This window comes from Monopterus albus, unplaced genomic scaffold (assembly GCF_001952655.1).
Source record: "Monopterus albus unplaced genomic scaffold, M_albus_1.0 scaffold64.1, whole genome shotgun sequence".
In the NCBI taxonomy this organism is placed as follows: domain Eukaryota; kingdom Metazoa; phylum Chordata; class Actinopteri; order Synbranchiformes; family Synbranchidae; genus Monopterus; species Monopterus albus.
In genome coordinates, this window is record NW_018127944.1 from 492,253 (window position 1) to 506,755 (window position 14,503).

The following is a 14,503-nucleotide window of genomic DNA, read 5'->3' on the forward strand; positions in this document are numbered from 1 at the left end:
AGTAGACCAGGACAACACCAGCTTAAACTATGACCTCAATAACAAACATAATTAAATGTATGCATTTATGACAATTTCACCAAAAAATGAAACATTTTGAGCTTCATAAACACAGATGTTAAAGCAGAACTGAATTGCAGACAATTGTACACGTGTACCTAATGAAATGGCTGTTGAGTGTATACTTGTACTCTACTACAACAAAAACCAAAACAATAAAAACATCACAACTAGTCACAAAGACAATGATATGAACAGTTTGTATTGAACAGGAACACTTCAATAAGAAACTTGAAATCAATGTTACAAAAAAGTACAATGTTTTCTTCACAATGTACCCGCAAATAACAGAGAAACCATGACCATTAGAAATCAGTGTTTCCTATAAATCAGATTACTGATTTATTACTGCTTCATAGAAAAAAAAAACATGACAGGTAGTTCATTTAAATGTGGTGTATATACATTTTACAGATATATTATCTACAGTATGACAACTGAAAAACCACTGGATTTTCAACAATTTTGTTAGTCAAATTTCTTCATTAATTGTTTTGATTCTTTATGGTCCCTGTAATCCATCGATGGACTAATTACTGAGCAAACAGGTGCCATTAAAATGGGATGGCTAAGCATCACCTGAAATAACTTCTAAAAACAGACAAATGAGAGACACAATATTCGAACGCTCAAGTTCTGCCCTGCTATAGGCATACAGTATGCCTCCTTAAAAGAGAACCTCGGGAAGACTAATTGACCCAGACACATTAAATTCAAAACATCAATACATACTGAACACGTTAAATATAAACAGAACTAGCTTGGACTTGCAGGTTTTAAAACATCCATTGGAGGAATGCATCAAGTCTCTACATTAATTTTAATATTTTCTTCTTGAATGTAGGTAAAACTCAGTGTTATAATGCCCCAATTATGATGTATTTTCTGTGCACAAAATCTCTGACCTCTCTCTGCAAGTAGAAGGATACAGTGGCTCAACACTACTTCAGCAGGGCAGAGGCGTGTGGTCAGAAATGGACTCATGACTCATGCTTTACCATACTCAATGCAGTGGCATTAACCCCAACACTGATTATCTAGATTTCTTGATAACAACACTGTTGCAGTAAACAAATGGGTACATGAACTGTACAAAAACATATCTCAGTTGGCAAAAGTACTGTAACATTTAAATATTTACTGGGGTAAGAAACAGCCCACAATATACACATATCATAATACTAACAGTTAAACTCTCCATTAAAGCACATAGCTGATGAAACAGTGACTTCTTGTGCATTTTAACAATTGTGGTGTTAATTAAGAAAGACTGATGTGTGGGTTTAAATGTAAATCAATATCCAGTGTGCCATTTGCCATTCACATCCTCGGGTTCAATCCAATTAGTGACAAAGAGTAAGTGCTCACAGTTAATAAAATACTAACATTAGTGATCATTAATGATTCGCAGTGTTTTACCTTACCAAGAGTTATCAGGTGGATGGGAGTACTATTAGGACAATGACACTTTGATCACATTATAATACACTAAAATGACCAGTACAGTCAGTTAGCAAGTATTTTTTACAACTGAACAATGTCAGTTAATATGTTATTCCTATCAATATGCTGAAACATTTATTCAAAAAAAGCTTAAACAAGTAAATTTTAAAAGAAATATGTTAAATTTTTTCTTTCAAATGTTAATATTTCCTGCTTATCTTTGTCTTATGTGACAGTAAATTCAGTATCTTTGAGTTTATATTAATTTTAGAACAAATAATCAAGCAATCAGAAAAATAATATACAATTGATCAACAATGCAAATCATCATTAGCTGTAGCCCCTAAAACTATGTTCATAAACCCATGCTTTTCTAGAGTAAAGTCTTTCCTTTGCTTATCTTTATATCCTGTCACCCATATACTCAATATAATCCTATTAGATGAGTCCATCCCCCATCCATCAGTTATGCAATTATGAAGGGAAAAAACCTAGGAAGTACTTCCAAATATATGGCCCAGGCTCTGATACCCACTGAGGTAAAGTACAGTCCACATGACAAGACTATGACACAACAAGTGTTATTTCAGGCAACTGTGGTGAATTTCCTTGAGAGGTTTAAGATCAAACCTTGGTTCTGCAAAATCCTACACACACTAACTCTGTCACCTTTGCTAAATACAACTTTGGTCAGTGCGGGAAAACTGACTTTCATCCACCGACCACAACAGCAGATGTGTCAGAATTTAGAAGCCACTTGAGTACTTTAGCAAACTAGCTCGATCTCTGAAAGCATAACAGGACTTCCAAATGTTTGACAGTTTGCCTCCCACAGCCAAAATGTACCAGTAATTGGCTAGTGGCTGAGGAAATATCCCACCCTGGAACAGATTTTGAACAGTCTAAAGTGCTAATGGTCTTTGCAGCAGATGACAAGTACTTCTGTGGATATAGCTGGGATGGATTAGGATGTATGCAGAAGGTCTAACAAAGCTCCAACAGCACCAAAGTAACCCTAAAAAGGGTGAAAAGAACTGAGTTAGAAATTATTGAGCCCATCAAAGCACAAAACTACACTTTTGGTCTGTGAGGAGGAATGTGTGCTACAGTTACCTCATGTCGCAGAAAGAGTGCTTTGAGCTGGCCTTTGGACCAATAGTCCATGGCATAGGCCAGCAGCTTCATAGAGAGAGTGTTCACTCTTAGGAAGTTGCCCACAAACACCACTTTCTCAATGTTCTTAATAAAGAGAGATTGGGATGAAAATATTTAGGCATATGCAGAAAAACACTCATTACTACTGTTACTAAATTCAATCTGATACATGTTTAACTTGACACTTTATGTTACCTAGGGCAGTGATTATACTAATGGTTTCTATTTAGATTTGTGTGTGTGTGTGTGTCTTTAATTGGTTGTTGAATTGAACAGTAAAGCAGTTTACCTCCTCTATGCCTTCATAGCCCTGTACAATGCTGCTTGATCAAGATGCCACAAGGCAGCACCGTAAAGAGGCTGAATGCAAAGAGGAAACAGCGAGCAGGCACACTGGAGAGGATGGCATCACTCCACAGGACTGGTTGATCCAATGACTTTTCAAATCCCTTTATTTTCCAAATGCAAAATTTTGAATTTGATACAAACACTAAGCAATTAAGAACTCTTGAGCATTTCATTGCCCCTTCCTGTGTAGTAGGTTTGTAACAACCTCTGCATCAAGACATTTCAGAAGCAATTCCATATTCTGAACTTGGAAGTTATACAGCTGTTCTGATGCTGTTAGAACTGTATCGGCTGTTTGACTGCTGCAGACCACTGTTAAGTAGTAATTACATGAACAAATTTTTAAAACATTTCCTGGTCCATGTCTTGACAACCACATATTCATCTAGAATGCCTTGTACCAGCCAACCTTCCTGCCACTGCATACTAAATTATACAAGACAAAGACCAAACTGACACACGTACCCAGCTATTAACATCCCACCTGTTACTAACCTCATTGAGAGCACACATCCTGGTGATGGAGCCGATGTTATTGGTGATGGTGACGAGTGTTGCCCTGGCCAGGTCCTCTTTGGACACGGACTCCCTCTTTTCTTTGGACATCATGTTGCCAAAACTATCACATCAAAACACAGGACAAAAATACTTCAGAGGCTTGTTCAAATTCAGCAATCTTGTGTGTCAAATGACCAACCCAAAAGCATCATTCAGACCAGATTATTTTTATGTAACAAACTGGAACACATAGAACATTCAGATAGTTGATGGACATTCAAACTGTGAATGAAAATATGTTGCCCAAAATGCATCAAACTGAAACCAAGGCTTCTTGTTTTCACCTTAGGATAGGAAAAGTAAATTTAGCACTGCCCTGGATCCCAGCTTCATTAAGGCTGTGATTCCATTTATGCTGGAATCCACCACAAGCAGGCATTGTGACCTAGAGTGTGAACACAAACGCAGCTGTAAACCGCACCTTGAGGCTACAGCCCAGCCTGGCAGCCCAAACCTCTCATAGTCTCCTCCATAAATGTCCCGAACCAGCTTGTCCACACGAGTGCTCTCCCCTTGAGAAGCCATTTCTAGAGCTTCCTCAAAAGTAGAGCAGCCAGTCAGCAGGCAACACAAGCCCAGGAAGGTCCCACCACCGAGGCTGTCAGCACACACAGATACACAAACCATTAGAAGTGTAGTAGAAATGTGAAATACAAGTTCACATTTGGAGTCTAGAACTAAGGATGAAAATAAATGTCTCTGACAAACGTTCAGTCTAATACTCAAGTGTATTAATTTTGGGTACATTTTACAGACTCCCATTTCAAAATCATTCATGTTCTGTTGTGGGCCAGTGACATGCACAGCAAACCAATGTATTTTTAAATGTGTAATGCTATTCTTACCTTACAGTAGTTTTGTTAGTCATGCTTTTGCTTATTCTAAGACTGTAGAATATAATAGGACCTCTAAACAGCACCTTTAGTCTGTCAGCAGTGTCAGATGAAAGCTCCATTTATCATCAAAATTAATTCAAAAATATCTTGCATTGTATTTTAATGTGTTCATTTCTTCCTGAAAATCAATACTGACTAACACTCTATCTTTCAAATAGTTTCACCTTCTAGACAAAATCTGAAATTAAGTATGGAACAAGGGGTAACTGAGCCATCTTGAAGGAAGCTGTGGATTCCCTGTGGACTTGGGTCATGGTACTGCAAAAACATCATGAGCACTAATTACTTAAATACCTAAATGTAAAGAATCCTGGTATATTTAAATCAATTCTAACCCTGGAAGTACATTTTCACAACAGCAAGCTTTAGCAAATAAGAAACCAAAGGCAAATATCTTCTCATATTTGAACTGTAAAATGACTAATAATCAGAGTCCACCAGACACTGTAATGAGTGCACAGAAAATCTTCAATAGTTACCTGGTCCCAGTAACTCGTTTGTAGTTGTTCTCAGAGTAGACAGCCAGGATGCTGACCCCAGAACCTATGTTGACCAGCAGCAGAGGATAGGGGTTCTCCAGTGTGTAGGGCCTCTGGATGCAGTGATCTGGGTCTGTGGGGTTTTCAAAGTAGTAGCACTCTGAAGGGCCACTGGATACCACTGAATCAATATATAGCATCCCCCGAATCAAACAGTCCAGCTCATCCAGCTTGTGAAGCTGCAGGTCAGCCATCTTTTTTTGTTGAGAAAAAAAGAGAACATGGATAGCATCACTATGGGGATATGGTCAGAAGAATACAGAGGACGGAAACTAGGGGAGGAGGCAACGAAGGGGGGAGAAAACAGGAACCTTCATTACAATTGGTCTCACTAAAAAGAAAGAAAACTTTACGCAAGTATTACGTCTGCATCCTCTTGTGATTAAAGTTTACAAGCAACTCTTTTTTCTTGCCTAAATTTGTAGATAGTACAAAATATATCACATATCTGCTCTATATATGTAATTTCTTGTCACTGATGGGTTACAGTAGGAAAAAAAATGAGATTACCAGTGTGTCATAAAGTTAACTTTTTCACTCAATACAGGAGGAATCTTAGAATCAGAGAAGTTAAATACAATGTCCTATCTGTCCTCATATCCACTATTAAAGATGCATTACTACGTCTTTAATTGTAGATTTCAGGTTATTTTGCTATTGTACGCTCAGTGCTGTTGAGCTTTTACATGAATTTTCATCACATGCTGTATATATACTATAACTTAATGAGTCTCTCTGTCTCCTTTCTTTCCTGTCCATCCTCACTGTCCAACCTGTATAGGCAAACAAAAATAGCAGACCCACCTTGCGGAAATCAGACTCAAACTTGTATGCCCCCCCTCCAGTGGCGCAGAGGGTGGTGTGGAGACTGGAGAAGTGCTTGTTGCGAGCCATCTGCAGGAAGATTGGCAGGTCGTGTGTGGGGAAGCGTATGAAGTGCAGGTTGCCTGTCCTTCCACACAACGTCAGGTCGTGCAGCTCCAGGTGAACATCCCTGATGCCCGTTGTGCCATAGGCTGTGTTGGAGGTTAGGTAGTGCCGGATGCTCTTCAGGTTCTCCACTTCTTCCTGCTCCTCCTCTGCTGTAATGTCTCTGGGCTCAAAGTACACGAGCTTCACCAGAGTTCCTCCAATGTCCATTCCAAACCAGGGAAATGCTGCATTATGTGACATAACATATGCAAACAAAAAGAAAATCACTAACCAATATTTTGTCAAACCTTTATTACACTGAATTATAATAAAGGCATATCATTAATATCTTAAGGTTTTGTGACACAGAGACAATTACAGCAGTTGGCCCACGCAGTTTCATCCACAGAAGCAACAGTACACAGTGTACCGCGAACGCCATCTTGTTGCTAAATAGATCCTGGCTATGTACTGCCGCTACATCTCACCGATATTACACTGTAGTACCAATACCACAATGACTGTCAGTTTTAGCATCATCCCAGCACATTATACTGCGACTCAGATGTATTTTACGGAATTTATCTGGTCCATTACAGGACTTTCTTTCCAAACCTGCATTTTCATTGACTGTCTTTTGTGAGGAACGCTATTAATTTTTGTATAACATACATACAAAGGTGCGTTTCCCAGTAAATACACAATTTCCAGCTAGGCTAGTAATGTTAACACCTACGCGGCCTTGTTTTCCTCACTGAGTCGCTCCGACGCCTCGCAGTCGAGCTGGGCATCTGCCGGTCGGATGTGGCCCTTCCTGCGGGCGCGGCAGCCTCCTTGTTGGGCTCGACTCTAAAATAACCGGACATCTCCTTGCTGGACCGCGGCTGCTTCGTGGGCGTTTCGTCATTGTCGGTAGTATCATCGTCGTTCCCGTGGCCATTGAACGCCATTTAAATGACTAATTAATTACATATACGCCATAGTTTATGGTAAATTAAACAACAAAACGCCAATAATTTCTGACAACAGTAAAGCCCGATGATTTGCTAGTTAATTAGCAGCTAACTAGCCGTATGCTTACAAACGGCTGGGATACACGTCTTCTTTATGTTCGCTGTCAAGACCGAGGGGGCGGGGCTACAGGGTGATTGAGAGGAACCATAACCAATCAGAATTTGTATCAACCAGTCAGCATGTCACAGGATGCTGATGTCACATTTTTGTTGATTATCTTTGTCAAAAAAAGATAGTTAAAAAATAAAATCTGAACAGCCCTCGGCAAATTACATGTTTTGTTGATTTTTGATGTAAAAAGTAAAGATCCCCGCAGAAAACATACATACAAAATTCACCTTCAAAATTAGCCTTCAAACCTTAAAACACTGTTACTTTTTGTTCTCCAGATGGGTGCAACAAGCTCTTCTCCAGCTCCCACAGCAAATTATACAGCATCAGTAGCAGGTGAAAACTTTGTCACTACTAAGTAACCCATCTCTGTCATGAACACAGATTATGATACAAACCCTGGGCACTGACAGCACAGATGTGCTGAGGAACAGAAGTATTTGAACACCCTGCGATTTTGCAAGTTCTCCCACTTAGAAATCATGGAGGGGTCTGAAATTCACATTGTAGGTGCATTCCCACTGTGAGAGACAGAATTAAAAAAAAAAATTCAGGAAATCACATTGTATGATTTTTAAAGAATTTATTTGTCTTGCACTGCTTGGTAGGCCTACCAAGGATACAGCAAGATGCTCATGTCCAGTTTTTACTGTACATCTTTAATAATGTTTTATTATTAAAAAATACATTAACTACATTTTTATATTACATTTTCAACATCAAAATTTGAAGAGATACATTACAGTCATCATAGTGGCCATTTAAAAACCCAATTTTCATTGTGTTGAGTTATTTGTCTCAGTAGAGCAATGGCTTTAAAAAACGTTTGGGACTTTTGGTCCAGACTAAGAACCAAATACACTTCAAAATATGTAATATAATGCAGTGTTCAGCCAATTCTTTTTTGAGTGCTGAATATCTGAGACAGTGCTTTGGTATATTTCTGACACACCAGTCTTAATATACATTGAAATACCTACAATATATACAGGTGCTTTAACAAGTATTCAGGCTCCTTCACATTTTGTAAACTTTATTTTGTTGTAGATTTAATTTGTCGTTTTTCTAAAATGGCCATTTTGCCTGTGACTCTTCTTTCAATAACCCAAAGTAAAAAAGTTCAAGGAACTGTCAGTATTTGGCTGCTTCCATCCATCCCTCAGTGCTGCCATCATCACGCTTCACCGTAGGGATGGTATTAGCAGGAGATGAGCTGTGCTTGGTGCTTGGAGTTTTGCTCAGAAGGTTTCACTTCTGTCTCACACCAGAAAATCCTTTCTCCAGTGCTCTCAGAGTGTTTTAAATGCCATCTGGCAAACTCCAAAAGGTCACTTTTATCCATTTAAACTTAATCTACAGCATAAAGTGCACAAAAGGTGAAGGGGTCAATACTTTCTGAAGCCATTGTAATGTACAGAATATATACTGCATGTACAAATAAATAGAGACAGTGCATTAGCTGCAGTTCATTGCATCACATACAGTATGCTGAAAAAACATACTACGACCTGGATGACTGAGTATTTGCACGGATATCACATACATTACCAGTATCAAGAGGAAATGAAACATTACGGCCTATGATGCCGGTTCTCCTACTTTCAGTGCATATCCAGCAGAATTTAGGTCCATGATACAATGATCCTTACAGAAAGACAACAACAGCCTTATTTCAAAAGTGCTTATCAGATAAGTGAACGTACAACATTTCTATCGTTAATACACAGCCTCAGTGTAGCTTTACACATCAAATAAGTGCAGCACAAATAAGATCAGCTTTCAACCCAGCTCTAAGAATTCCCCTACTAAAATGATAAAACACAGTCCAACTTAACAAGAGACTTGTAATTAATAACATGATCAAAGGTCGGGCAAGTCAGCTATTATAACTATAGGTAATTATTAAACTGCAGGCTCATGCCATCCCTGTCCAGTGACTACAGTAAGGCACCATACCCTTAAAATCCTCTTTCAACAGCCTTAAAGCCAAATTCCCTTATTTCCTAAACCTCCACACTGACAGCAGTACAAGGGCGCTCACTCCGGCAGTAATCAGAATGTACTTTTGATTAGTTCTCAGCATCCTAGAGGCTATACTCCCCTCTGAATCCGGTAGCGGCTCTGGTGAAACTTCAGCTGGTGCGGGCTCAGAGGGGTGGTAGTTCTCACTGGAGTGGGTGTTTAAACTCGATACAGTATCAGCAGTGGTGGCGGAGGATGGCGATGCACAGCAGAACTCCTTGGCTGCTTCAGCGTTGACGATTTGATCTTGTGGAGCTGTGGGTTGACCGTCTAGGTTAAGAATAGACGGCTCCTCGGATACTTGCCCCACATTCATCCGCACATCCTGTATTCCGAAACTATGACACGGAGACTCATACTGGTTCTCCTCTGGTTCATAATAGTCAAGAGCAACACCATTCTCCTGACATGGCAGTCCAGAGACAGTAAACACTGCAGGAACTTGAACAGAGGTCACAGTGTTCAGTGCAGCCTCGCTTATTTCCAGACGTTCACTGCTTCCTGAGTAGGGCTCCACCAGCGAGCCGTGTGCAGGGAGAGCACACAGCTCGCTGGTGGAGTACACAGTGTGATCCTGTGGTGGGACGCTGACGAGTTGGCCGGGTTTGCTCAGATACATGTCAAAGTGAGAGGCGCCCACCACCGCGGCAGCAGGTAGGGGGGAAGCTGCAGCTGCCGTTTCTCTCTGTCGGCTGTTTTCAACAACCTGCAGGTGGAATGGATGCCACATGTCATTTTTATAAATCAGTTGATGGACAAAACATTTTTCTAATATTCTGTTAGTTGACAAGACTAAACTTTAAATATACCCCTTCACTGACAGTGTCAACAATAAATGAACATTGTAAGCTTTACAAAGACAGGAATTATTGCAGGATTTTACTAGTTTAAACAGGTCTGTTAATAAACTGGTAACTCAGTTTTTCATTCAAATACACTGCGCTGCTGGGTGAAAATGTCACGATGAAAATTTTGCTTTATATTATTAGATGTATCATTAACTTTGGCCTCATGAACATATTTTAAAAACCCTTAACATTATACTAAAACACTTCACCCTAAAATGCTTCATTAGCACCTTGGGACAATTTAGTTGTTTATTATTATAGATGAATTTCTCAAAGTGATGTCTCTGGAGATAATTCTTATTAAGCTAAATAGAAGTTAATAACAAAGCAGTCAATTACAGAGGAGAAAAAATACCAATTATAGCGGCCAAAGAAGCAGAAAATACACCAGATTGCAAAGCATCTACAACTACAACTTCTGTTATGTCACAAATCAAATAAATGAGACACTTGGTTATAGGTAACAGGTAACAGGGTTAAACTCTTCTCACACTGTGTGCAGTGCATACTTGTGCTCTATTAATGGCGTTTCAGTCCTCAGGCCTTCATAAGGTATTGTAAAAGTCATTAATGAATTTATTTTATATTTTAATAACGTGATAATAAAGTGAGGAGGAGTGTGCAGGATCTTTTGTTTTTTATACCTAAATACTGAAGTTGCATATATAGCATAGTATAAATTGATAATCACCTGTGTGGCTGGAGGTTCAGAAGTCTCGTCCGGCTCCAGGACATGTACCTTTTCCATAGGAGGTCTGGTGTCCTGGACTGGGGGCTTCTTTGGGGTCACTGTGAATTTGGAAGATCCACTGGTCAAATGTGAGTTTGCCTGAGTTTGAGAGGAACTCTGGGGTGGCCTGTCCTCGGCGCTTGTTGTTGCTGTTTGCAGAGACTCTGGGCGGGACAGAGGGTTGATTGAAACAGAGCTGATTGAAACCTGGCTGCTTCCTGCGCTCACTTGATTAGGGCTGACACCCGTATCACCAGAGACATCCTGGATGTCTGACTCAGAGTTTTCCTCTGGCTCCTGATGAGCAAAAAGCTCCCTCTTTGGTACCGGAGGTGGTGTGCGGGCTGGAGTGTGTAGGGTCTCAGGGGACAGAGGAAGTGTTGATGGAGGCGGTGCCACGTCAATCTGAGCTGACTGTGGAGGCTCAGGTGGAGAAACAGCCTTGGGAACTTGGGCTGCTGAGCTCTGGGCGGCTTGTGGCTGCACAGCGTTTTCCAGAGGGGGTGATGCCTGGGCAGCAGGCTGTGGAGGAGCTGACGCTTCAGCTGGCAAGGCAACAGGTGCTGGAGGGGCCGATGGTGCTGGATGGACCTGTACGTTGACAACACCAGCGCCAGGGTTAAGATCTAGGGCAGAACAAACAATATGGTCATTTAAATCTGTTATGCTTATTAAGGTCTAAAGCTCTGAGAAATCCTGAAGGACTATCTAACCCTGATATTATACAGTGATTCGTTTATCATTTACCCATTTTAACACCAAACAAATGCACTGAAGTTCACCGGACCAGAAACATGCCATAGCAAGTTAATCTCCACAGCATAGAAAATAACACAAAACCTTCTGTTTAATATGTGATCCATATCTTTCATAATATAACACAGTATATATTCAATCAGTGTTAGTAATACATTGAAGTTGCCGAAAATATAGCTAATACAGATACTAAAGTTAGACAGTGGCCCAAAATGCAGCCAGCTGAGAATTATGTACTAACTATAAAACATAATGCCAGAATTAAATTGATCATTTTCACCGTTTTTCATCATGCATCTGAACTTTGTGCTTTTAGATTAAATTTTTAGATTAGGTTAGATTTTTTTACCCTCAAGGACACACTACAGACAAATAAGAGTCTTTTCTTGCTAAATGCAATTAGCTGAAAGCAGTTTCCTTATGATTTCATAGATATTGAGTCTCTTTATTTTTTACAATATGTTTCTTCTGTCAACTTTATGTCCCATCTGTTTGTCATCAATCATATATGACGCCTATTTCCACTGACTCTCACTGAAGTGTTCAGTTTGCAGTATATTACTTACAGATATCCAAATTACAATTTATAAGTTTACGATTTTGGAATTTTTGGAGCTTCATGCTCAGTTACTGAAGGTCTCCATTCTCACACACATGTCTGAACATAGTTGTGTGTTATCTCTGAGGCCAGACAACAGGGAGACACTGCATAAATCATCTTACAGTACAGTTCACTTGCTCACCAAGAACCTGGTCTGAGCAGAAAACTATTAAAATTGCAAACATTATGCATTTATTTCCAAACAATTGCAATGTACTGTGCTCCAGTGTCCACACACTCAAGTATATGGATGAAAATGTGTATACTTTTGCACATTCATAATTACTACATGTTTGTTGATTGTTCTGCATGAACCATTTGGCATTTTATATTTTGGTGACATTAACAAACTGATGCTATTCTAGAAGAATGCTGAGCCTAAACTGTTGTTGCAGATTACACTCAACTGGACTCAGATTTACTCCTTTAATGTCACACACACTATGTAGAACACAGGGAAACAGAAAGATGACGATTAGCTATAGTAGCACCAAATGTTGTTCATTCTCTGCATATTCTTTTAGCAACATATGATCCTGACATTAGAATACACAGTACTAGGTAAATTAACTTGCTCACTTACTGTTAATGCCTCTCAGAGAGTTGTATTCAGCTCGAATATCAGCTGCAATAGTTGTGTGCTCACACTCCTCAAGTGCTTGAATGAACTGCTCTGGCCAGTTTTCTCTCCTCTTCAGACAATCCAGCAGAAGCATCATGGCATCATGATTCCCATTAATCTCTCTTTTAGCCTCTATAGTTTCCTAAAATGACATTTTATTGAAAAACAGACAAAACACATACAATTTCATGTCAATTAATAATAGTAGTACTTAGTTTCTCCTCAATGACTTTTAACACTGGAGGTGATTTTTTTTTCATTTGCATGACAATATTTATTCATGTTTATACCTACAATTACAGTGTCTTTTTTTAAATGCCCTTTTGGGATATAGTTGCCATCACAACAGTAATACAATGACAATCAAGACGTAATAAAGAACAGCAACCGTGATAATAATGGTGCACAACTTCACTGCCTTTTGGTACAACATAAAATGTGTCCATTGCACTGAGTCTTGAAAACTGTCAACCCTCTGGTCAGATTTACAGTCTTGTTTACTTATTCTTTGATCAACTAGTTCCTCTGGTCAAAGTTCATGTGCAGCTCTTTGTGTTAGACACTAAGCAGTTAACATCTGGGACCATCTGATTAAGTATTATGGTAAATGTACTGTACAAAATTCAGGTACAGTTGGCGCTAATATCAAAAAGTTTGGTTACAACTGCTAATGCTGTGTACCTAAGGAAACCTACCCTGTCGTGATCAGTCAAGCAAGGCAGATGGACGACAATCTCTCTCACTTTCACTGTGCTTACAATGGTCGGCAAATTCCGACGCAGGTATCCGTTGTACAGCTTGTCTCTGGCAAACATCTGCGAAAAGAGAGTGTGGACATAAACACCGAGCTAGCGAAGACTTTAATTAGTCCTGATATTGAAAAGAGAGTGTGGACATAAGCACAGAGATAGCGAAGACTTTAATTAGTCCTGATATAAATGTCAAGTTTGTAGACTTCAGAGGGATACCTCACTAAACACGCCTACATTTCAGTACATCAGTTGGCAAAACACACTGGACACATCTCCATGCTCCCCGTTCCTCCTACACATGAGATGTTACAGGACTCAAAAAGCACAGCGATGTAACTTAATCTTTGTTTTCTGCAGTGATCACAAACACAGTCTGGGGATTTTTGTTCTGTTGTCAGAGAAAGTGAAAGAAAAATCGAAATTTTAACATTTCTGTTTTGTTTCGTTTTAGATGGGCCAAGGATGTGAATGCACAGCTGCAATGTTTTTTTTTTCTTATTCAAGGGGAAGAAAGCACTAACTTATCAAGGCTGTAGCTCTGTGGAGTCAAAAGAAGGTGAACAGGCTTAGACTAGTCAGTGATTAATCACCTCCACGCTCCAGTTTAATATCTAAACTTTAAATGTACAACACTGACTTGACTTGAAAGTGTCAAAGGTGTCACTCCAAACACACCCACACATTCTTGTAGCTTTACAGAGTCAAATAAAAAGCCTGGGTATACATATGTGTGATGAATACATCGTAAACCCCTCGGCTTGTTTGTACCTAAACAGTCAGTAAAGTTGATCTGCTATCGGGTACAGCCAGAGGGAATCATGTGTAGTGTAAACATGGGACAGCAGCAGTCTGTCTGTCTGTGGCTCAAAACTGAATAAGTGTCAGTGGCAGCAAACAAAGATCAGTGTCTTCGTCACTAGACTCTAATCTCACTGAGGCCACGGTTGACCTGACACATACAGGCTGTCAGCGAATGAGAGAGCAGGTGTTTACAGAAATATGACCGGTTACTGTGTAATATTTTCAAGCTTAAGCTGATGAAAAACTGCAGATTAATGAGACAAGGAACGTAGTGTAACAGTGGGAAAAAGCACCTTGACACAAGGGCAAATCATGCCAAGCTGAGCCAAAAACAT

At 39.7% G+C, this 14,503-nt stretch overlaps 2 protein-coding genes across 5 annotated transcripts in view; both read right to left on the reverse strand.

The window, feature by feature from the left end:
• Positions 1 to 246: 246 nt before the first annotated feature.
• Positions 247 to 7,038, reverse strand: pank2 (pantothenate kinase 2). Of its 2 annotated transcripts, none has more exons than XM_020604220.1 (7): positions 6,648 to 7,038; positions 5,804 to 6,156; positions 4,940 to 5,193; positions 4,019 to 4,162; positions 3,502 to 3,625; positions 2,617 to 2,742; positions 247 to 2,518 (listed from the first exon to the last, which is right to left on the reverse strand). In XM_020604220.1, exons 1-7 carry the CDS (start codon positions 6,859 to 6,861, stop codon positions 2,468 to 2,470), a joined length of 1,266 nt encoding a protein of 421 aa, XP_020459876.1. In that variant the 5' UTR covers positions 6,862 to 7,038; the 3' UTR covers positions 247 to 2,467. The 2 variants fall into 2 exon arrangements, with proteins under 2 accessions (XP_020459876.1, XP_020459875.1); XM_020604219.1 differs by having other exon boundaries at positions 3,986 to 4,162.
• A 614-nt stretch (positions 7,039 to 7,652) lies between these two features.
• The window catches only part of mavs (mitochondrial antiviral signaling protein), a 7,600-nt gene continuing 749 nt past the window's right edge, over positions 7,653 to 14,503 (reverse strand). For 2 of the 3 annotated variants that reach the window (XM_020604233.1, XM_020604232.1), the window contains exons 2-5: positions 13,311 to 13,430; positions 12,577 to 12,757; positions 10,598 to 11,262; positions 7,653 to 9,764 (exon numbers count right to left, since the gene is read on the reverse strand). In XM_020604233.1, the coding sequence (XP_020459889.1) occupies positions 9,033 to 9,764; positions 10,598 to 11,262; positions 12,577 to 12,757; positions 13,311 to 13,430 (1,698 nt within the window). In that variant the 3' untranslated portion in view covers positions 7,653 to 9,032. Of the gene's footprint in view, positions 9,765 to 10,597; positions 11,263 to 12,576; positions 12,758 to 13,310; positions 13,431 to 13,583; positions 13,671 to 14,503 lie in introns of those variants that run through there. The other variant, XM_020604234.1, reaches the window with a different exon arrangement.